Source organism: Raphanus sativus, unplaced genomic scaffold (assembly GCF_000801105.2).
Source record: "Raphanus sativus cultivar WK10039 unplaced genomic scaffold, ASM80110v3 Scaffold1532, whole genome shotgun sequence".
NCBI lineage: Eukaryota > Viridiplantae > Streptophyta > Magnoliopsida > Brassicales > Brassicaceae > Raphanus > Raphanus sativus.
Window position 1 is genome coordinate 1 of NW_026616841.1, and position 21,433 is coordinate 21,433.

A 21,433-nucleotide genomic window follows, 5' to 3' on the forward strand; every position below is an offset into this window, starting at 1 on the left:
TTAAAAAAATTAGAATGATTCCTATATACCATGAAAGATAGTTTAGAATACATTAATTCTAATGTAGAATGTGGTTTGAAATTTTGAAACTAAAGTGAATAGTATAAACTTCAGTATATAGAGCATTTACTAAAAACTCAATATTTTTGAAGGGGTTAACCCCCGGATTTTGAAAAAATTTCAAAAATATGAAAATATGTTGTATAGTTTCATCGAGCACTGACATAAAATGATGGTCAAAGAGTTTAGAACCTCTGTTGTTTCTGTTTCATGGTATAATGAAGATTTTATAATGTTAATTCCACTAATTTAAGCAGTATATGAAATTTTTGTAAACTAAATACTAAAAAAATAGAATGATTCCTATATACCATAAAAGATAATTTAGAATACATTAATTCAAATGTAGAATGTGGTTTAAAATTTAAAACTAAAGTTAAGAGTATAATTTCAGTTTGTAGAACATTTACCGAAAACTCAATATTTTTGAAGAGGTTAAACCACATATTTTGAAAAAAAATCAAAAATATGAAAATCTTGTTTTAGTGTATAGTTTCATCGAGCACTGAAATAAGATGATGGTAAAAGAGTTTAGAACATCTGTTGTCTCTGTTTCATGGTATAATGAATATTTTATAATGTTAATTCCACTAATCTAAGCAGTATATAAAATTTTAGTAAACTAAATACTAAAAAATTAGAATGATTCCTATATATGATGAAAGATAGTTTAGAATACATTAATTCAAATGTAGAATGTAGTTTGAAAATTTTAAACTAAATTTAAGAGTATAAACTTCAGTATATAGAACATTTACCGAAAACTCAATATTTTTGAAGGGGTTAGTTAACCCACGGATTTTGAAAAAATTTCAAAAAAATGAAAATCTGGTTTTAGTGTATAGTTTCATCTAGCACTGATATAAGATGATTTTCAAAGAGTTTAGAACCTCTGTTGTCTATGTTTCTCTCGATAATTATGATTTTATAATGCTAATTCACTAATCTAGGCAGTATATTAAATTTTACTAAACTAAATATTAAAAAATTAGAATGATTTCTATATACCATGAAAGATAGTTCAGAATACATTAATTGAAATATAGAATGTGGTTTGAAATTTTTAAGCTAAAGTGAATAGTATAAACTTCAGCATATAGAGTATTTACAGAAAACTCAATATTTTTGAAGGGGTTAACCCACAGATTTTGAAAAAAAATTTAAAATATGAAAATCTGATTTTAGTGTATAGTTTCATCGAGCACTGACATAAGATGATGGTCAAAGAGTTTAGAACATCTGTTGTCTCCATTTCTCTAGATAATAAAGATTTTATAAAGTTAATTCCACTAATCTAGGCAGTATATGAAATTTTAATAAACTAAATATTAAAAAAAAATAGAATGATTCCTATATGCCATGAAATGTGTTTTGAAAATTTTAAACTAAAGTTAAGAGTATAAACTTCAGTATATATAACATTTACCGAAAACTCAATATTTTTGAAGGAATTAACCCACAGATTTTGAAAAAAAAATCAAAAATATGAAAATCTGGTTTTAGTGTATAGTTTCATCGAGCACTGACATAAGATGATTGTCAAAGAGTTTAGAACCCCAGTTGTCTCTGTTTCTCTAGATAATTAAGATTTTACAATGCTAATTCAACTGATTTAGGCAGTATATGAAATTTTAATAAACTAAATATTAAAAAAATTAGACTGATTCCTATACACCATGAAGGATAGTTTAGAATACATTAGTTCAAATGTAGAATGTGGTTGGAATTTTTTTAACTAAAGGGAAGAGTATAAACTTCAGTATATTGAGTATTTACCAAAAACTCAATATTTTTGAAGGGGTTATCCAACGGATTTTGAAAAAAAAATCAAAAATATGTAAATATGCTTTTAGTGTATAGTTTCATCGAGCACTAACATAATATTATCTTCAAAGAGTTTAGAACCTCTGTTGTCTCCGTTTCTCTAGACAATAAAGATTTTATAAAGCTAATTCCACTAATCTAGGCAGTATATGAAATTTTAGTAAACTAAACATTAAAAAAATAGAATGATTCCTATATACCATGAAAGATAGTTTAGAATAAATTAATTCTAATGTAGAATGTGGTTTGAAATTTTGAAACTAAAGTGAAGAGTATAAACTTCAGTAAATAGAGTATTTACCGATAACTTAATATTTTTGAAGGGGTTAACCCATGGATTTTGAAAAAAAATCAAAAATATGAAAATCTGATTTTAGTGTATAGTTTCATCGAGCACTGACGTAAGATGATGGTCAAAGAGTTTAGAACCTCTATTTTCTCTGTTTCTCTCGATAATTATGATTTTATAATGCCTATTCCACTAATCTATGCAGTATTTTAAATTTTACTAAACTAAATATTAAAAAATTAGAATGATTCATATATACCATGAAAAATACTTTAGAATACATTAATTGAAATGTAGCATGTGCTTTGAAATTTTTAAACTAAAGTGAAGTGTATAAACTTCAGCATATAGAACATTTACCGAAAATTTAATATTTTTGAATGGATTATCCCACAGATTTTGAAAAAAATTCAAAAATATGAAAATCTGATTTTAGTGTATAGTTTCATCGAGCACTAACATAAGATTATGGTCAAAGAGTTTAGAACCTTTGTTGTCTCTGTTTCATGGTATAATGAAGATTTTATAATGTTAATATTACTAATCTAAGCAGTATATGAAATTTTAGTAAACTAAATACTAAAAAATTTAGAATGATTCCTATATAACATGAAAGATAGTTTAGAATACATTATTCAAATGTAGAATGTGGTTTGAAATTTTTAAACCCCAATCTAGTTTTAGTGTATAGTTTCATCGAGCAGTGACATAAGATGATTTTCAAAGAGTTTAGAACCTATGTTGTCTCTGTTTCTCTAGATAATTAAGATTTTATAATGCTAATTCCATTGATATAGGCATTATATGAAATTTTATTAAACTAAATATTAAAAAATTAGAATGATTCCTATATATCATAAAAGATAATTTAGAATACATTAATTTAAATGTATAATGTGGTTTGAAATTTTTAAACTAAAGTGAAGAGTATAAACTTCGGTATATTGATGATTTACCGAAAACTCATTATTTTAAAAGGGGTTAATCCACGGATTTTGAAAAAACTTCAAAAATATGAAAATATGGTTTTAGTATATAGTTTCTTAGAGCACTGACATAAGATGATGGTCAAAGTGGTTTATAACCTTTGTTGTCTCTGTTTCTCTATATAATAAAGATTTTATAATGGTAATGGTAATTCCACTAATCTAGGCAATATATGAAATTTTGCCAAACTAAATATTAAAAAATTAGAATGATTCCTATATACCATGAAAGATATTTTAGAATACATTAATTTAAATATCGTAAATGGTTTGAAATATTTTAAACAAAAATCAAGAGTATAAAATTTTAATATATCTAATTATTATTCAATAATTGTAATATTGTAAACAAGATACATATTTCATCATATAAAATACATATTGGAAGTTTCCAACTTCTCCGGAAAACGAAGAAGAAATTGTTTAAAACAGAGAAAAGAGCAATACTACAGCAGAAGAAAGCAGTTTATTCACAATGTAGGGGACAATCTCTTCTCTTTTTCCTCAGCTTTATTTAGAGCTTTTCTCAACACTAGAAGAAGAGAATACCTTTTCTCAACTTTCAAGAAATAGGCCATCACAGAATTGACGGATTTTCAAGTGCAAATCAAATCACAGCATTTGTAAGTATCCATATTCCATAAGTCTGTGACCGAAGATGTCATGCAGTGTAGCAGTAAACATATCCACCTATCATCACAAAATTCGTTCCAGTGGCCTGCAAACAACAAGCCAGAAAATCACAGAGACTATTCTTTACTCTTGCAACCAAACTCAATTAGTACCGCTAGTCTATTTGCGTCATTTCGCTCCTTATAGTCTCTCTGTCAGGGATCAGATTCAAGTCCTTCACGTCTTGGAACAATTGAATGGTTAATAGGTTAATTTAAACGAAATAATTGAAGATTACCGAGATACGACTAGTTGTTGTACTTTATTAAGATTAAATGTGCTTCGGCTCTTAGGCCACATCTCTGTGTCCACCGACGTCTTGACGTTATAGTATTGCAGTGACGTCTAGCCCTCAACTGATTCAAACCACTTTTACAGCTCCACGTGTAAAATATTTCGAAATAAACAAGTGAATAAAAAAAGGAATTAAAAACAATTATCCTGGCGCGCTGTACCAACTACAAAGTCGTATTAATCAGTGACTTAATCTCCAAAAGTCTATATTATTTTTCTTTTTCAGCAGGCCACGGTATATAAAAAGGTACAAAACTTCGAGAAAGAAGAATACATTACTTAACAAAAATGATGATCAAAGATGTTCAAAACATGAGAGTCGAGAAGATTAATACCAAGGACGAATTAGCCTTTCAGTCACCAGGAGATTACGTAAGATTCATAAGCCCAGAGGTTTACAAATCCAACAGACAGAAATATCTCAGAAGCTACACGTTCAAAAGCTACGAGGAGGAAGCAGACTTGTCTTCCAAGAAACAGAGGAAGTGGTTCAAGAACAAGAAGATGATGATGAAGTTTAAGAAGACGAGTGACTCACTTGGCAACTCGCTCAAATCTTGCCTCATCCTCTTGTTCTCTTGCTTTCATGTCTGATTCTTCTAATATGTACGATCACCCATTCCTCTTTTTTCTTTTGTCTACCGTAATTTCCGTCAAATCTTCACTTTGCTTTTGGAATAATTTCGAACTCCTTGTGTAAACTTTAACTAAATTTTATTCGAATATCACACTATTGTCTCCTATACATTGAATATCGATTTTTCTCTATATTTTAATTGCATAGACTTTTGAAAATGACAGACGATATGTTGCTGTTCCTGTTAAACTGTTAGCGTGTAATGAGAGAGTTATGAAATGTTTAGTCAATATCATGCGAGCCGGCACAGTCGAATTGGCAGAAGGATTCTTCGAATATAATTCTTTAATATTGAACAGTGCGTTTTGACTAAACATTATTCAAATGGAAGTTCTTATTTTTTTTTTCTTTTCTTTTTCGATCCAATTTTTAAAAAATAATTAAAAAAAAAATAATCACAAGCTGCTACATATCAATGGAGTCCGCGAAGAGCTAAGAGCAGCTGCAATGGTGAGACTGCTAATAAAATCCTTAGCATTATTAAACTAATTTTTTTTTTTAATTTTTTTTGTTTAAATAGTTAAGGATCTTAATCTAAATGGTATGTCCAATGGTGAGACTGCTAATGGAATCCTTAACAAAGAAAAAGAAAAAAAGTAGAATAAGTATACCTCTTGATAGCTCCATAACCATGACTTCCAACAACGAGAAGAGAAGCATGGTGTTTATCAATAACCTCGCATAAGACATTTCTTGCATCGCCTTCGAATACTTCAATCATTGCTCCTTTAGAAGATGCAGTACTATAACTCCAAGAAAGTAGATTAAGAATAGAGACACATGAAGATTACTTTGTACAATCGGTTGTATTGGTCAGCCTGCTTCCTACTCTTTCAAACAAGAACTCGGAAATCAGGACCCATACCACTTCCTAGAAGCAAACACCCAAAGTTAGCTACTGAAATGATGATGGAAATAACTAAGGAAAAAGGTAACTTATGAGTGTTAACGAGGATCCTTCTAAACACAACAGTTTATTTCAGTTTCATGTTTCGAAAACACATTCACTGCATATACATAGCAGATAATGATTATGATGTACACATTTACATAATCAAACTGTAATCATAGACACCTTACTGTGCTACAAACTATACAACTCCCATCGTCTCCATGTTCTTCATCCACCTGAGACTCAGATGGAACTTCTAAAACTGGTCTTGTCTCCTCTGGGATGAATCTCGCCCATCGTTTCTCCTTCACAAGTGCCAAGAACGGGTGCAAGCAGAACCCGAGAACAATGATCACACCGCTGATTAAAAACGTCTTAGCGGTGGCTAAAACCATCACAAGGATAAGAAGCAAAGAAGGAGGCAGGCAGAGCTCTGCTGTGACTAGAGCTTCGGGTATGCTCCAGATGAGAGGGAAGATGAGGAAGCCGAGAACGGCTAGGAGAGGACCGCCGCCTGATTTGACAGAGTCCTCCACACCAAAAGGGCCACCGGAGACTTCGTAGAAGATGAGGAATACGAGAGGCAAGAGTGTTAGCTTTGAACTTGGTTTCGTCTCTGCGATGTTTTCATCGTTTGCGATTATCTCTTCACCCATCAAACAAGAGAGAGATAGAGAGTCCTGTGGGAGACAAACAAATAAAGATTGAAACTTTGGAGAGATTCTTCTATAATTTTAATCTGGATTAAGGAATCAAACAGAGCTCAACGATCAAGCTCGAGACACAAGTTGACAACTTTATTTAAACCCAATAAGAACAGATTACAATTCCCTATTTGGGTGCTACAAAAGAAGCAACTTTCCATCGAAATACATATGAAAGCTTACCTTTGATGTACGGATCGAACAACGACCAAGGGAGAGAGATTGAAGGAAGTGCAGACTCTTAAGCTTACAATTTTGATCAACCACAAGGGTCGAGAAGCGGAGAACCAGAGAGAAGAAGAAACGAGAATGACGACTTTTTTTTTCTTCACGAAACACAAACTCGCCAGGCTAGACGCCACGTCGATACGGACTCGAGTCCGTAAACCCCTTATTTAAGGATTGGTCCTTACCATTCCTTCTTTTTTTAATAATTTCCCACACGTGTTAACATATGTTAACGAGCTAAGGACTCGTCGTGAAACGCCGTTGCGGCTGGTCTAAGGACTCAACCTCATTTAGCTCTTGATTAGACTTTTGCCCTCTTTTTCCCCTTTGTTCGGATGTTTTGTGGTCCTTCCTCCCCCCTTAGCAACCTTTAAGGACGACTAATAATGTTGGCCTTAGAGAGTTGACGCATGTATAGTGTATACACATACATTATCATCGAATACGACAACAAGAAAAATATTCTAAGGTTAAAATGCGGAATTTTTATTTAAAAAAAAAGAGATACAAGAGAAATTTGCTGGTTAGTTGAACCATCTCCCTCGCTATTAGTGACCACATAAATCGGTAATCAAAGTGATGCTTAATATTATTGTTACGTCACTGAATCACTTTCTGGTATAATACATTTTTGAAAATCACTTTCTAGTAATCCGTGCTGTGCTCAGAGTGAAATAACTGATTAGATTATTTATTTTAAATTGTAATAAAAGATATGTAGTATATTTTTCAAGAGATGAGCATTCAAATATCTGTTCGGGTTTAGTTGATATATTCGGATTTTGGATTTTGATTTTTAGAGTTAGAAATTTAAATATGATTCGAATATTTACAACTTTGGTTTGAATGTAGTTTAGATTTGGTTCGAATCATTGCATGTTCAGTTCATGGTTCGAGTTTGGGTACCTTTTTTAATTATGTAATTTTTTAAAAAATCCAAATATATTTAATCCTCAAAATCCAAAAATAAAAATAATATAAATATGAAAATTTAAATAATATAAGACTAAATACTTAAATTTACATATATATATTTTAATTTAAATATTTAAATGGAGAAAAAAATATTTTCAGTATTTTGAATATATTTTATTATTTTAGGTATTTTCATATTAATTAATATCAAATAGTTATAAAATTTAAAAGAACTAAGATATTTAAGTATATAATTGTGTTTTGGATATTTTCGGTATCCAGAATATTTTAGTTTAGATTGGATTCAGATCTGGTTATATGGATATTAAACTTTAGATCCATTTGAATACTTTATATTTTTTAATTTGTGTTTTTTCAAATCAGGTTCGATTCGGTTCTTCGGATCCAAATATTTATCAAGACTTATTTTCTTCTACTAATATAAAGAAAAATAAATAAATGTAAAACTAATATGTTGGGCTTATTTTACATACATAATTACTGGATCACACTTTAAAATAGTTGAGTGTGGTGTCAATAGTGTTGGGCAAGATGTAGTCTATAACCAATAACGTGTACATTTATAAAAATATTTGGTAAATATAATAAAAATACAATATAATCGAGTGAAATGGGTTAGAGTTGCCTCGGAAATAATGTGATCTCTTCACTCGATACATGAATTATGCTTTTCAATCGATTTCGCGAATTTTCTTTTTTAAAAGCTTTTCTGATTTCCGATTTTTTCTATAATCTGATTATGTTTCTAATTCTTGGTTTGATATGAAAATTCTGTAAAAAATATTTTGCTAAACTAAGATCTAACTTTGTGTGGTGTTTTTCACCTAAATTTTTTTAAATCATAACCAATCATAATTGTTTGTTTTTTTTGTATGCATAAACCTCAACCATGGTCAAATTCGGCAAAATACTGAAAATTTAATTCTTAAAAATATTTTTATTCTGACATTTTAATTGATATAAATTTTAATGTTTTTTGTAATTTATTTCTTTCAATAATAATATTATTTAGTACTTGTTTGGAAAAAACTTGAATTTACTAATACAAAAATTAATACACAAGGGATGACTGAACATGAAGAGCCACGTCACATTCAGCACTATATTTCTCCACTTACATTATATAATTATTTATTTCGGTAACCATACATAAGATTCAATCATTGTCAAAAAAAAAAAGACACTATGATTTTTGTGTGTCTCGGTCTGCAAATTGTTAATACTATCTTTAACATTTTTCGGGTGATTTCTCAAAAAAAAAGAAAAAACATTTTTCGGGTGACCTGATGCTAATCACGATAAAAATCTGAATCACGATTTTTTCTTATGCGTCGAATCGGATGTGTGAAGCTCAGTTTATACAATATTCAGCATTTTCTGAGAAGAATAGGTGCGTCCACTTCGTGATTGTTATCAGTCTACTGCGTGAAACAAGACCCAAAAGGCCCATTAAAATAAATTTCGAAAAGACCACCAAAAAGTCCATATTTCACAATTCATGTGCCCATCATCTATCTTATTAAAACAGAAACATTCTGTTGGACCTAACATTTATTTTATAAGTTTTTAAATTAAATACACTTTTATACTTTATAGTTAAACCTACATTAAATCACTAATGTTACTTTCTTTATATTACTATCCATGTTTCCAAACAATATACTTATTTCTTTGTACTATTATCAATGTTTCCAAACAATATATTTTTATACTACTATCAATGTTTCTAGATAATACAATAATTAATCTTAGTTATTTTATATCTATCATTTTCTCTTTAGAATTTTGTAGAAACATCATAATTTCATAAATTGCAAAATAATGAACTTTAAAATTTGGATTATAAGATTACAAATTATGAAACTATTACAATTTAAATCCAATTAGATTACATTTCGATCATCCATCAGTTCAATCGGTTAGTCTCGAGGTTTAGTGATTTTTTTAATATGAATATTTTAAAAACCAAAATTGAATTGTCAGATCTCCGAATTAACGGGTATAATCACAATCGGGTTGAATTTAAAAACACTGATTTAAATGCAAAAATATTTTAAATACACACTCTTTAAAAATTACCCAAATATTTGTTAAGTTATTAGTGAAAATTTTTATCGTAAAATATTCCGCGCTTCCAAAGCGCGGGTCAAAATCTAGTACCAATTACGACGAGTGCGGGACTCGTCTGACACCGAAAACTTCCATTATAGGATCAATCCAAACGAGTACCTTTTTTTTTGTCAATCCGATAAAAATCTTATTATATAAAGCTTGGTTCTTCAAAGTTACTAATTAACATGATCGCGACACGTGTCATTAAAATTTTTAAGATTGCGACATGTGTTAATCTATATTATAATTAAAAATATATATTAAGATAATAACAAAAAACAAATTTTGTTAAAAAAGTAATTGTAAGTATATCTAATAGTAATTTTCCATTTTAAAATCCTAACATAGTTGCAAATAATTATTTGATAGTAATTTTCCTTTTAATATTTTTAAAGAGGTTAAAATTCATAATGATATAAAATATATATACTAAGATAACAAAAAAAACGAATTTTGAAATAAATTAGTTTTAAAATTGATTTAATAGTAAAAAGGAAATTTTTAAATATACTTAATAATATTCTAAAATTACTTAATAGAAAAATTGGTTCAGCTTGGTTCTTCAAAGTTACTAATTAACATGATCGCGACACGTGTCATTAAAATTTTTAAGATTGCGACATGTGTTAATCTATATTATAATTAAAAATATATATTAAGATAATAACAAAAACAAATTTTGTTAAAAAAGTAATTGTAAGTATATCTAATAGTAATTTTCCATTTTAAAATCCTAAACAAAACATAGTTGCAAATAATTATTTGATAGTAATTTTCCTTTTAATATTTTTAAAGAGGTTAAAATTCATAATGATATAAAATATATATACTAAGATAACAAAAAAAACGAATTTTGAAATAAATTAGTTTTAAAATTGATTTAATAGTAAAAAGGAAATTTTTAAAATACTTAATAATATTCTAAAATTACTTAATAGAAAAATTGGTTCTTCAAAATTGTTAAATTAACATGATTGTGACACATGACAATTATACATTTAAAATTGTGATATGTGTTAAACTACTTCATAATTTTAAAAATATATATAAGATGATAAAAACAATTTTTGGTGAAATTAATTATATAGTAAATTTCCATTTTAAAAATTTAAACAAAATATTATTTAATAGTAATTTCCTTTTTAAATAATGCGACATGTTTTAGAATATATCATGAATAAAACAATATATACTAAGAAAATAAAAACAAAAACGAATTTTGAAATTATTTAAGAGTAAAAAGAAAATTTAAAAATTACTTTTATAATATTATTTTAGAAATATTATTTGATAGTAATTTTCTCTTAATATTTTGAAGTTGTGTTAGAATATCTCATGATTAAAAATATATATACTAATAAAATTAAAAGAAATTGAAGAAATAATTTTCGTTAATTTAATAGTAAAATTTAATTTTAAAAAATATTTAATTGTAAAATTTAATTTTAAAATTATTTAATAGTAATATTTAGAAAATTTCCTTTTTACAAATCTTAAAGAAGAGAAGTTTGTAAAATAACTTATTTAATACTACTTTACTTTTTCCAAAATCCAAAAAAATTGTAAAAGATTATTTGATATTAATTTCCTTATAAAATTTTGACATTTGTTAAAATATCTTATGATTAATAAAATATATAGGAAGATAATAAAAACAATTTGTGTTTTAAAAAGTAATTTTTTGCAGGATTGAGCAAAAAAAATATCTGGTGATTTTCTTACATGTTCTTTCACATCTTCGCGTGTTATCTTTTTTTTTGGTGTCACATGAGAAAATAATTAGATATCCCGATCTTCACATTAAACTGACGTTGAACTTTTTCTAAAAAGAATATAATTGTCATGCTGTTAGACATTAGTTATTGTTACAATTATACTTAGCCGTTTGAACATATAGATGTAGTGGTGAACATGAATCGGATATCCGGATTTTTGGAGATATTCTAATCCGATCCATTTTGTTATAATAATCAATTATTTGATCCAATTCGATCTGTAGCCACAGGAATATTCGGTGCTCCGGATATTCAGATAATTTTAGATTTTCGACCGGATATCCGATTCGATCCGCAAAAATAAATTAAAATTAGTAAATAAATCATAAATTCCAAATATAAGATAAAATAATAATAACATTTTATTACAAAAATAAAAATTAATTACTTTTAAAATTCTAATAAATAACTTAATAAATTTATTAAAAAGTACTAGAAAACTTATATACAATATAATATTTATATAAATTATTTATATACATATACGTCTTTACATACATGTATATGTATTCATATAACGGATCAGATCAGATATTCATTCTTAATAATATTAGTATTTTTTTATTTGCTTCGTTTCTTACAGATATTGCATATAAGTATTTTCTTTGCTTTGTAGAGTTACATATATTTGAAATTTCGGTTCAAATCGAAACAGATAAAATTAAAATTTACGGATATTTTGTCCAACTGTTATGGTATTGTGACTAAGTTAATGTGATTATTATGCTTATATGTGATTATGATTATGTGTGTTTATTTTTATCAACATATAAAAATTGGTTATGTTGTTGTAGATCATGCTACTATGAAATTTAAATCAAAGAGAACGATTTTCCAATGGATTGTTGTAGGTCATGCTATTAAGGAATTTAAATAAAAAATGAAGACTTTCCAATAGAATAGTGTTATGGATAACTCGCCTATACAATATGAATATTGATGTCGAAATCCTAACCGGAAGTTATGTGGAAAAACAGATTTGTATTCTTAGAATAAGTCTCATACCTACATATGCAAGATGACCTTTCAAAATGAAAAGACTTCAATTTTCTATAAGAGTGTTCTATGATATGACTATCAACCAGAACTAAGGTCAAAGCTTAAAAAGTTGGTCTATTTGTCAAGTTCAGTCTTACAATTATATGTCGCACTATCAAGAGTCACTACAACTAGAGAACTTCAAATTTGTAAAACATACCGACAATGGTGTTTTACAAAATATTGTATATAGAAAAATATGTTAAAGTCACACCATAAATGTTAAAGTAAATAAATTTGATGTTTTATCTAGAAATATATTCGATATTTAGCTGACTATCGATAAAAAATATTGACTGGTGTTATGTAATATAATATTTTTAATTGTGTCGTTTTTAGTTTTCTTACACAATATAAACAATATAGAGAGTTCACAGTTCTATATATTTCAATTAACTATAGCTAATATTATTTTGAAAAATTATAAAAAGTGAAGTATTTATTAAAAAATATAAATATCAATGTACTATTTAAAACACCATTATTATTAAAATAGAATATCAATAAAAAATTATGTAAGAAAACAGATTATTGTTATTAAAATGTCACCAATATATACTGAAAATCCAAGAACTAACGTGAGAAAAATATTTCCAATCTTTTTATGTGTTCGTGAATTAAAACATCAAATAAAACCCGTGCAACGCACGGGTCCATATCTAGTTTAAAATAAAGTCCATGTATTCAAGATCACTAAGATACATGAAAATAAAAAAATGAGTACACAGGAACCTCGTATATTGTGAATATATATATGTCCGACGCTATTCCAAAACAAGGTAATACTATTAGTTTACCATTACCAATACTCTTTTGTCTTTTACCATAATCTCACCAAACTTAACCAACGCAAATATTATGTATCAAAAACAACCGAATAAAATTTTGTTTACCAAAAAAGAAGAATAAAATCAAATATTTCCAAACTAGAACCGTGTAACGTTGTCAATATATAATTTGTATAACGACTAGTTGAATATTGCTCCACCTATTTGTAATTGTATGCATTGATATTCGGAGAAACACATACGAAACGAAAGAGAAACTTTATTCTTTCACATTTCAAAAAAAGAAAGAAAGTAAATGAGCCTTTTCTCGTGTGATTCTTTGACAAACGGAAGTCGATTTCTAAGATAAAGACAAATTTTCCAGACATGTCATTTGTCAATTTTTCTCACCTCTCCAGTAAAAGTAGAAGAAAGAGACCACAAGTCACAAGCGCACCTCAAAAACAAAGAAAAGAAGCAATCATCTTCTTCCAAAATGTGATGTTTCCTTTTTTTTTACTTTACTTTCATTTCTTTTGAGGTCAGTTTTTTATGTCTTCTTCCTTATTTCTTTTTTTCTGTTGAGGGAGTTACATTTGGAATTTTATCACTTTCTTTTCCATTGTAGTCCTTATGATGTCTTTGGATACATTCTCGACCATGTCCTTGTTTTCGGGTGCATCAATTTAATGTATACTAGTGACTTTTGGCTTTTCATAAACAAGATAAAGGTTCACGGGTTTTACTGCAGATTTAATTTAAGTGTTAGTTGAAATGTCTCATTGTACCACCATCTCCTATGTTATGGCTCTTACTTCTTCCATCTGGTAACTTTTTCTATGGACTCATTTCGGGTGCATCTATTTTTTTGGCCGGTTTAGTTGGAAATTTGACGACTCTATTCACCACTATTAACATGACCCATAGGCCATAGCCAACTCTTTTTTTTCATAGATCCACTTGGCTTTTTCCACAAAAGTCCTCAGTTTTCAGGCTATCTGGTGCTTAGAGATCAAGTTTTCTTTTTGTATTGGTGTTTGCAAGCCATGCGGTTTCTGCTTCGAATCTTCGATCACTTGGAGCATTTCCTGTAAGTCTTTTGTTTTCTCCACCTCATGGGAACTTGCTAAGATGAAACGTCATCTCCTCTGGGGTTATTTTGCAGAAAAATAGGATTTGGAGGTGGTGAAGGAAGGTAGTAGAATGTTGGATTTGAGGATGATCCAAAGCCACAAGCGTTCAAAAAGGTAAACTGATCAACTCTATTAAATGTTCGTTATTTAACACTAAATCGTTTCCTTCTATATATTTTTTTGTAGTTTGCTCTAAGTTAATGCAATGATTAGGGCCAATCCGGAGCATATAGGGCACAAAAAAAAAATTTTACATGTTTAACAAAGGCAGAAAATTATAAGTATAAGCTTAGGGCATCAAGAAAAAATTTAAAATGTTGGACTGGCGTTGGCAATTATTTGAGAGTTATTGCTGCAAAATCATTCTGATGATCTTCTTTTTTTCCGCTTGCTTAAATTAATTATAGTTAGCGTGGTCCTGAAACAAGACAATGATAACTTTTAGAATCTGCTATAGTTTAGTTTCGAACAAAACTTACCTCCCTAAGGTGAACCTCTACATTCACTCACCAATAGGAATTAGTTAATTGAGATTTGATATTTCTTAAAAAAGGAAACCAAGTAATAAAAATTTAATGAAATAAAATTATATTTTCAGATAAATAAAAAATAGTAGCAATTATCAAAAAAAATATATTCTTTTTAATATTGATAAATCCATCAAAAAATACTAAACCCTAAACCCTAAATTCTAAACCTTAAACATTAAATTCTAAATACTAAACCCTAAACCTTTTGGGAAAAGCCTGAACCCTTGGGCAAATCATATACACTAAACCCTTAAATTTTAACCAAACCTTAAATCATAAACTAAATCCTAATCCCTAAACCATAAATCATAACCCCTAATACTAAACCCTAAATCCTAAATTCCAAAATGGTCATGGTTTAGGATTAAGAGTTTATGATTTAATATTTGTCAAAAAGTTTAGGGTTTAGGGTTTCGTGTTTAGAATTTAGGGTTTAATATTATGGTTTATGATTAAGGGTAGGGTTTAGGGTTTAAAATTAACGATTTAGGATATAAGATTTGCCCAAGGGTTCATGCTTTCCCCAAGGGTTTAGGGTTTAGTATTTAGAATTTAGGGTATAGGGTTCAATATTTTTGGACGGATTTATTAATACTAAAATAATTTTTTTTTTATAATTGATACTATTTTTTATTTATCTACTATTACTTGGTTTCCTTTTTTAAAAGATATCAAATCTCAGTTAACTAATTCCTATTGGTGGGTGAATGTAAAGGTTCACCTTAGGGGGGTGAAGCTAAGTTTTGTTCTTTAGTTTCCAATTGATTCTCTAGAATTGATCACTCTTTAATGCACAATGCCAGCTTTCCAGAAAAGAAAAGAGACCAACCTTCTTCCAATATTTCTTTTGAAGCCTCTCAACGCATCAAGCTAGTGAGTACGATCATCCTTTCTTTTTTCCAAACATGTAAAAGATATGTGATAAAAAAGGTGGGGAAATTAGTTTCCTCTGTTAAACATTAACAGCCTTACAAGACGCTGAGACTTATGATTCTTTGGATTTTTATCTTTCTGTTTCTTTGCCTTTACACAAATGTTTCGCCTATTCTTCTTTGTTATCGTTTATGGATATTGTCTGACTTGGTTTAGGATATGGGTCGTTCAAATGAATCAACTAGAGGAGCTAAGTACAATCATTATCAATCAAACACCGAAACTTCTCTGAAGCAGGAGGTAATGTGTACGTTTTTTTTTAATTCTTTTTTTACTCGTGGATTAGGCTGAATCACCTCGTTCCTGTGGTTGAAATCACAGGTTGATCAGCTGGAGACAAGATTGCAAGATCAGTTTAAGGTTCGTTGTGCATTAGAGAAGGCGTTAGGTTATGGAACAGCTTCTTCTTACATGCTTACTGAAACAAACGACATTCCCATTCCCAAGGTGAATTTCCCAACACTGTTATATAGTTCCTATGCAGAAACGAGTTCCGTGGAACTAAAGCTACCTTTTCTTGTTTTCATTTTACTTTCTTGTCCAGCAAGCTACTGACTTGATCAAAGAAATTGCGGTTCTTGAGATGGAAGTTATACATTTGGAGCACTATCTTCTTTCATTGTATCGAAAAGCCTTTGACCAGTCAAATTCAGAGAACAAGAAGCCAAAGTCTCTTTCTTCTGTTACAACCCCTACAAGGCCTCTAGACTTTTGTGAAGAACCAGCTACAACAGATCATCCTACCAATCCTCTTCTTGATGATGATGGCAAAAACAGAATGGACCCCTGTTTTCACCGTAGCCACTCCCAGCGTTCAGCATTTGAGAGTAAGAAAGCATCTCCAGAATATTCTTGGAGTGAAGCCATCCGCTCTAGCCACTCCCAACCGCTGTATGGGAAGAATGGAGAAAATCTAATAAGTCTAGCTGAACATCTAGGCACCCGAATCTCGGATCATGTTCCAGAGACACCAAACAAGTTGTCTGAAGGAATGGTCAAGTGTATGTCAGAAATATACTGCAAGCTTTCAGAGTCACCTTCTGTACTAAATCACAGACTTTCATCATCTCCAAACTCGTCCTTATCATCCAGTGCATTTTCTCCCTCTGGATTGGGAAACAGCTCCTCTTTCGATAACTCGTTCCACGTAGAAGGAGAGAAGGACTTCAGTAGAACATACAGCAACATGGTTGAAGTGCTTTGCATTTACAGAGACTCCAAAAAGGCCAGTGAGGTCGAAGATCTACTGCAAAACTTTAAGTGAGTCGCTTTGAGATTGACATGATGATGATGATGAGGATAGAACGTGAATTAAGGGATCTTGAAATGTTTAAAACTCTTGCAGGTCGCTTATCAGTAGATTGGAGGAAGTCGATCCAAATAAGTTGAAAGATGAGGAGAAGCTGGCCTTCTGGATAAATGTGCACAATGCACTTGTGATGCATGTAATAAACTTTCTTTCTTTGAACCAACCAATCTCGTCTTTTTTCCGGCGCTTAGCAATTTACATAAATTAATCTCTTTATAGGCCTATTTAGCTTATGGGATTCCACAGAACAGTGTGAAGAGAGTGCTACTGCTACTCAAGGTAACCAACATGATCATCTTTTTAATTTGCATGAACCATATCCATTCGTATTATATATTCTTGTATTTATCCAGGCTGCATATAACGTTGGTGGACACGCAGTTAGCGCGGAAGCAATACAAAGCTCAATTCTTGGATGCAAAATGTCTCATCCTGGACAGGTAACTTTGAGAATAAAATGAAACGCTAGCTTCAAAAAGCACAAAACTTAATTACTTGAGTAAAAAGACTTTTATGTTTTCTTAGTGGCTTAGACTGCTATTTGCTTCAAAGAAATTCAAAGCAGAAGGAGATAAAAGATTAGCTTACGCAATCGACCATCCTGAACCTCTCCTACATTTTGCACTTACTTCAGGCAGCCACTCGGACCCCCCGGTATTTTTTTATTATCACTTGCTAATTAAGAGAATATGTGAAACTCCTTCAATCAATGCTTAATGTCTCTGCTTCTTGGATTTTGATGTTTTTGTTTGAAACAGGTTCGTGTATATACATCGAGAAGAATCCAGCAGGAGTTAGAAACATCGAAAGAAGAGTATATAAGAATGAACTTCAGCATACGCAACCAGAAAGTCCAGCTACCAAAACTTGTGGAAACCTTTGCAAAAGAGTCCGGTTTATGTCCTGCAGGTGTCACGGAGATGGTTAACCGGAGTATACCGGAATCTTCAACACAATGCCTTTGGAGATGTCAAGCTGGTAGTAAATCACGCAAGGCCATTGATTGGATCTCTCACAGCTTTACTTTCAGATATCTTATTCTTAGAGAAATTGCCAAATGAAATTTATTCGTATTTTGATTGTATGTACAGGCAGCTTGTTGTACATGTTCGATCATCCCGGCCGGTTAATTATTAGAGATTCATAAACTTAATCTGTTAGACGAACATATACGTGTGAGATGATTAACTTGCCTTAGGAAGAATTGCATTAGATTTAAGATTGGAATCACATCAAATATTATATCATCATTATCCTCGTCGTGTCCATTTCTCAAATTGTAAGCTACCGAAAAAAAAAAACCAAAACTAATGGATACTTTTGGTTTTCTCCATTAGAAAAAAATTCAAACGTACTCTAGTTACAATTTTCTACGTCGGTCGATTTTTGTTTGGTTTACTCAACTAAGTTGACCCTACTCCGCGATGGTGCTCAAATTCGCAGTAAATCTCCTCTTCCCACCTTTGCCACCGCCATTTGTCTTCACTCCGGCGACTTTTTTTGATCGGGAATCTATTTCCCAAATGGAGTCATCGCAACTGACTCCGCCGCTCTTGGTCAATGCGGAGCTTGCTTTAACAGCCAGCGCCGCCATTTGCTCCGCCCTTAGCGGATGACTGAGCCACGTCAGCGGCAAAACGAAGTAAAGTTGCCCCAATCGGAGTTCCTCGTTGCCGAATACTGCTGAAACTGTATCGTCGATGTCCATTTCGTCTGAGTTACATACGAAACTCGTCGGGTTTTTCTGCAAGATCTGCCAAACTTTGACCGGATATGAGAACTCTTGTAATGTCCCGTCCAACGATATTAGCTTTGCCGTGTCTCCCCTCATACATTCACGTGAAACGCATGCACCCATTCTTTTTTTTTTGTTTATATATACCCCTCGTGAGTCGTGAGTTTTCTGTTTGTGTATAGTAAGTAAGAAGTTGATGTTGTCTGTGATTGTGAATAGAAAGATCAGACGACCTTGTGACGAGTTTATATATATATATATATGAACAATCGAGGAAGAAGAAGATAGCCTCAAGAATCTAAAAGTACACGCCTGACTTGTCGTGTAATAATAACAAGGGAACATGACAGCTCAGGGAACCCAAGTTTTGTTCTTATTTAAACAGACCATCACGCAAAGGGTATTTCGGGAAAGAAGGAGAGATTAACGTGGTGAAGGAGGAGCGGGAGCCACGTTACAGTTGGCCGTGAGGTTTCGCGTCGCCGGTGGGTTAGATCTCACGTGAAGACAATAGGGACCAGCATATCCTTTTGGCCCTTTTAGTAGATAGAAGAGTCACCTACCTTGATATTCTTCTTTATTTTTAATGGTTCAAAATTATTGCATGAGTGCTGCATTAATGAGGACGTATAAATTATTGAGTGTCTCGTGTGATTTTGTTCTACATACGCTCGATTTTTCAGAAGAGTATATCGTCTTTCTTTGTATGTCAAAGTAGTAGACCTATTGCTTTTTTAATATATTTGTTTATTTATAAATATTCGATCTGTCATCAACTCCTTGGCTATATTGATAGTTTTGGACACACGGTAACTAAATAGATATTTTCTTTTACCAAAAAATAGGGTAGATTATATTTTATTTACAAAAAAAAAAATAGGGTAGATATTTGCCCTACCACTCGATGAACAGAAAAAAAAATAGCTCAACCTTACTATATACACACAAATTAAAAAGTATTCCCTATGGTTCGTGACTGTGTGAGACTGCAATCACCCACGCCTCCACCCATATAAAATGAGCGGATGGCAATTTTTGTTTAATAAATTTGATACTCTGGCTGATTTATCCTAGTCTCCAGTCTCCACATACGTATAGAACTTGTCTCGGTAGACATTTTATTGAATAATAAAACTGTTTTTCTTTTTTGCTAAATTTTGGAAGACATTTGCTTGTCAGATCCTAGTGGATATTGATTTCCCACGGTGGTGACATCCATATATAAGACCTACCATAGTTATTACATGATGTGAAATTGGACAATAGTACAAAATTGCTTTCGAAGTTCCATTCTAAGCACGAGGGATGTTTTGTCGCGATTTTGAAATAATCTTTATTTGGTAATTTTTAAAAACATTTTTACTGTTGCATAATATAATGTTTAAAACTTTTCGTGAGCTGATCTATAATCCGTAAGATCAATGGACTTAACATGTTTCGGAACAAGATAATTTTTAGATCTAGGACATGTGATTACTGATTAGATTGTACTAACACACGCTTGTAGAATCTACAGTAAAGAGTATCTTTGAATTTGTGATGAGAGTGCATGCAAGATCTGTAGTTTGTACTGTACGTTTCTGTATGATTCCGATATCTCTAGGATATAAAATAGAATGGTGTCCCCGATTAATTTACATAATTTCATTATTCATATATAGACTAATCCAGAGGTTTAAAACTGAAGAGAGAATCTCTCTGCGATCTGCATTGTTATGTGCTGTCCCACGCCAATTCAATTGTCGGTGTTTTTTCGTGTTACGGGATTTAAGACCAAGCACAGACCACTAATGAGGGTGATTGGTCGTAGTCGTGGATGTTTTACAAAGTCAAAGTTTAGTTTATTAGGCAATGTTTGTCGCAGGTTTCTTAGGATGTGGCGTGGTTCTTATATTAGGCTAAGAATCCCTAAGAAATATACAATAAACATGGCCTAATCATATATGTCAACCAATCAAGTTTTCTTCTTCTTAAAATATACAACAAAAGTTTCAAAAAAATTAAAAAATAGATGTAGAGAATTTTATTTCCACAATAAAAATTTAGAGGATGATTGGCAATTGCTTTAGAAACGTCGTAGAATCTTTCTTCAGCCCAAATATTTATCAATCATGTTTTATAAAGAATTTTTAAAACTACAGATTTTTCTTTCCTTTTTATTTATTTTTGGTTGTGGAAAGCAATAAATCTAGAGCACTTATTTTTTGCTTTAGAAAATTTATATGGAAATCATTAAAAAAATTTAAGGGCTTATTGCAAAAGTGACTCAAAACTTGAATTCAAACAGAAAACTAACCTTTTCTTTTGACTCATTTTTTTTTTGAGTTTTTAACCCCACATCTGCATTTTATCTACGAAAATGCCATTAACCCTTTTTTTTTTTTTTTTTTCGAAAATGGCTTCTTTACTGTCTCAACCTCATTTTCTTCAAGTATTTACAATATTGCCACTGCCATGAATAGTGGGAACAACCTTGTACGAACTGTTTGGAGCTTTTAATGCCCTTTAATGCACGTAAATCTCTTTACACTCTCTCTGTTTCAATTGTTATGAACTAAAAACAACATTTCTTTCACTTT

The 21,433-nt window shown here is 30.7% G+C and overlaps 3 protein-coding genes across 7 annotated transcripts; 1 reads left to right on the forward strand and 2 right to left on the reverse strand.

The window, feature by feature from the left end:
* Positions 1-5,759: 5,759 nt before the first annotated feature.
* Positions 5,760-6,733, reverse strand: LOC130504376 (probable polyamine transporter At3g19553). The gene is made up of 2 exons (XM_056999001.1): positions 6,542-6,733; positions 5,760-6,334 (listed from the first exon to the last, which is right to left on the reverse strand). Exon 2 carries the CDS (start codon positions 6,308-6,310, stop codon positions 5,828-5,830), a length of 483 nt encoding a protein of 160 aa, XP_056854981.1. The 5' UTR covers positions 6,311-6,334; positions 6,542-6,733; the 3' UTR covers positions 5,760-5,827.
* A 7,074-nt stretch (positions 6,734-13,807) lies between these two features.
* LOC130504374 (uncharacterized) lies at positions 13,808-18,287 on the forward strand. 5 transcript variants are annotated; one of them, XM_056998995.1, is made up of 11 exons: positions 13,808-14,304; positions 14,380-14,461; positions 15,681-15,807; positions 15,967-16,050; positions 16,132-16,257; positions 16,355-17,070; positions 17,156-17,255; positions 17,339-17,398; positions 17,473-17,559; positions 17,645-17,773; positions 17,878-18,287. In XM_056998995.1, the coding sequence occupies exons 2-11, from the start codon at positions 14,418-14,420 to the stop codon at positions 18,178-18,180; spliced, it is 1,776 nt and encodes a 591-aa protein (XP_056854975.1). In that variant the 5' UTR covers positions 13,808-14,304; positions 14,380-14,417; the 3' UTR covers positions 18,181-18,287. The 5 variants fall into 5 exon arrangements, with proteins under 5 accessions (XP_056854975.1, XP_056854976.1, XP_056854977.1 ...); XM_056998996.1 differs by having other exon boundaries at positions 13,811-14,304; positions 15,681-15,750; XM_056998997.1 differs by lacking the exon at positions 15,681-15,807 and having other exon boundaries at positions 13,815-14,304.
* Positions 18,288-18,308: 21 nt separating this feature from the next.
* On the reverse strand, positions 18,309-19,313 carry LOC130504375 (uncharacterized). Its single transcript, XM_056999000.1, has one exon. It carries the CDS (start codon positions 19,197-19,199, stop codon positions 18,534-18,536), a length of 666 nt encoding a protein of 221 aa, XP_056854980.1. The 5' UTR covers positions 19,200-19,313; the 3' UTR covers positions 18,309-18,533.
* Positions 19,314-21,433: the final 2,120 nt, after the last annotated feature.

What these genes read in the sequence shown, in the direction of transcription:
- LOC130504376 (XM_056999001.1), bottom strand. Translation starts at nt 6,310, where the DNA reads ATGGGTGAAGAGATAATCGCAAACGATGAAAACATCGCAGAGACGAAA.
- LOC130504375 (XM_056999000.1), bottom strand. Translation starts at nt 19,199, where the DNA reads ATGTTCCCTTGTTATTATTACACGACAAGTCAGGCGTGTACTTTTAGA.
- LOC130504374 (XM_056998995.1), top strand. Translation starts at nt 14,418, where the DNA reads ATGTTGGATTTGAGGATGATCCAAAGCCACAAGCGTTCAAAAAG. An exon ending in GAGTGCTACTGCTACTCAAG is followed by an intron (nt 17,399 to 17,472) that starts GTAACCAACATG and finishes GTATTTATCCAG; the next exon opens with GCTGCATATAACGTTGGTGG. An exon ending in AAATGTCTCATCCTGGACAG is followed by an intron (nt 17,560 to 17,644) that starts GTAACTTTGAGA and finishes ATGTTTTCTTAG; the next exon opens with TGGCTTAGACTGCTATTTGC.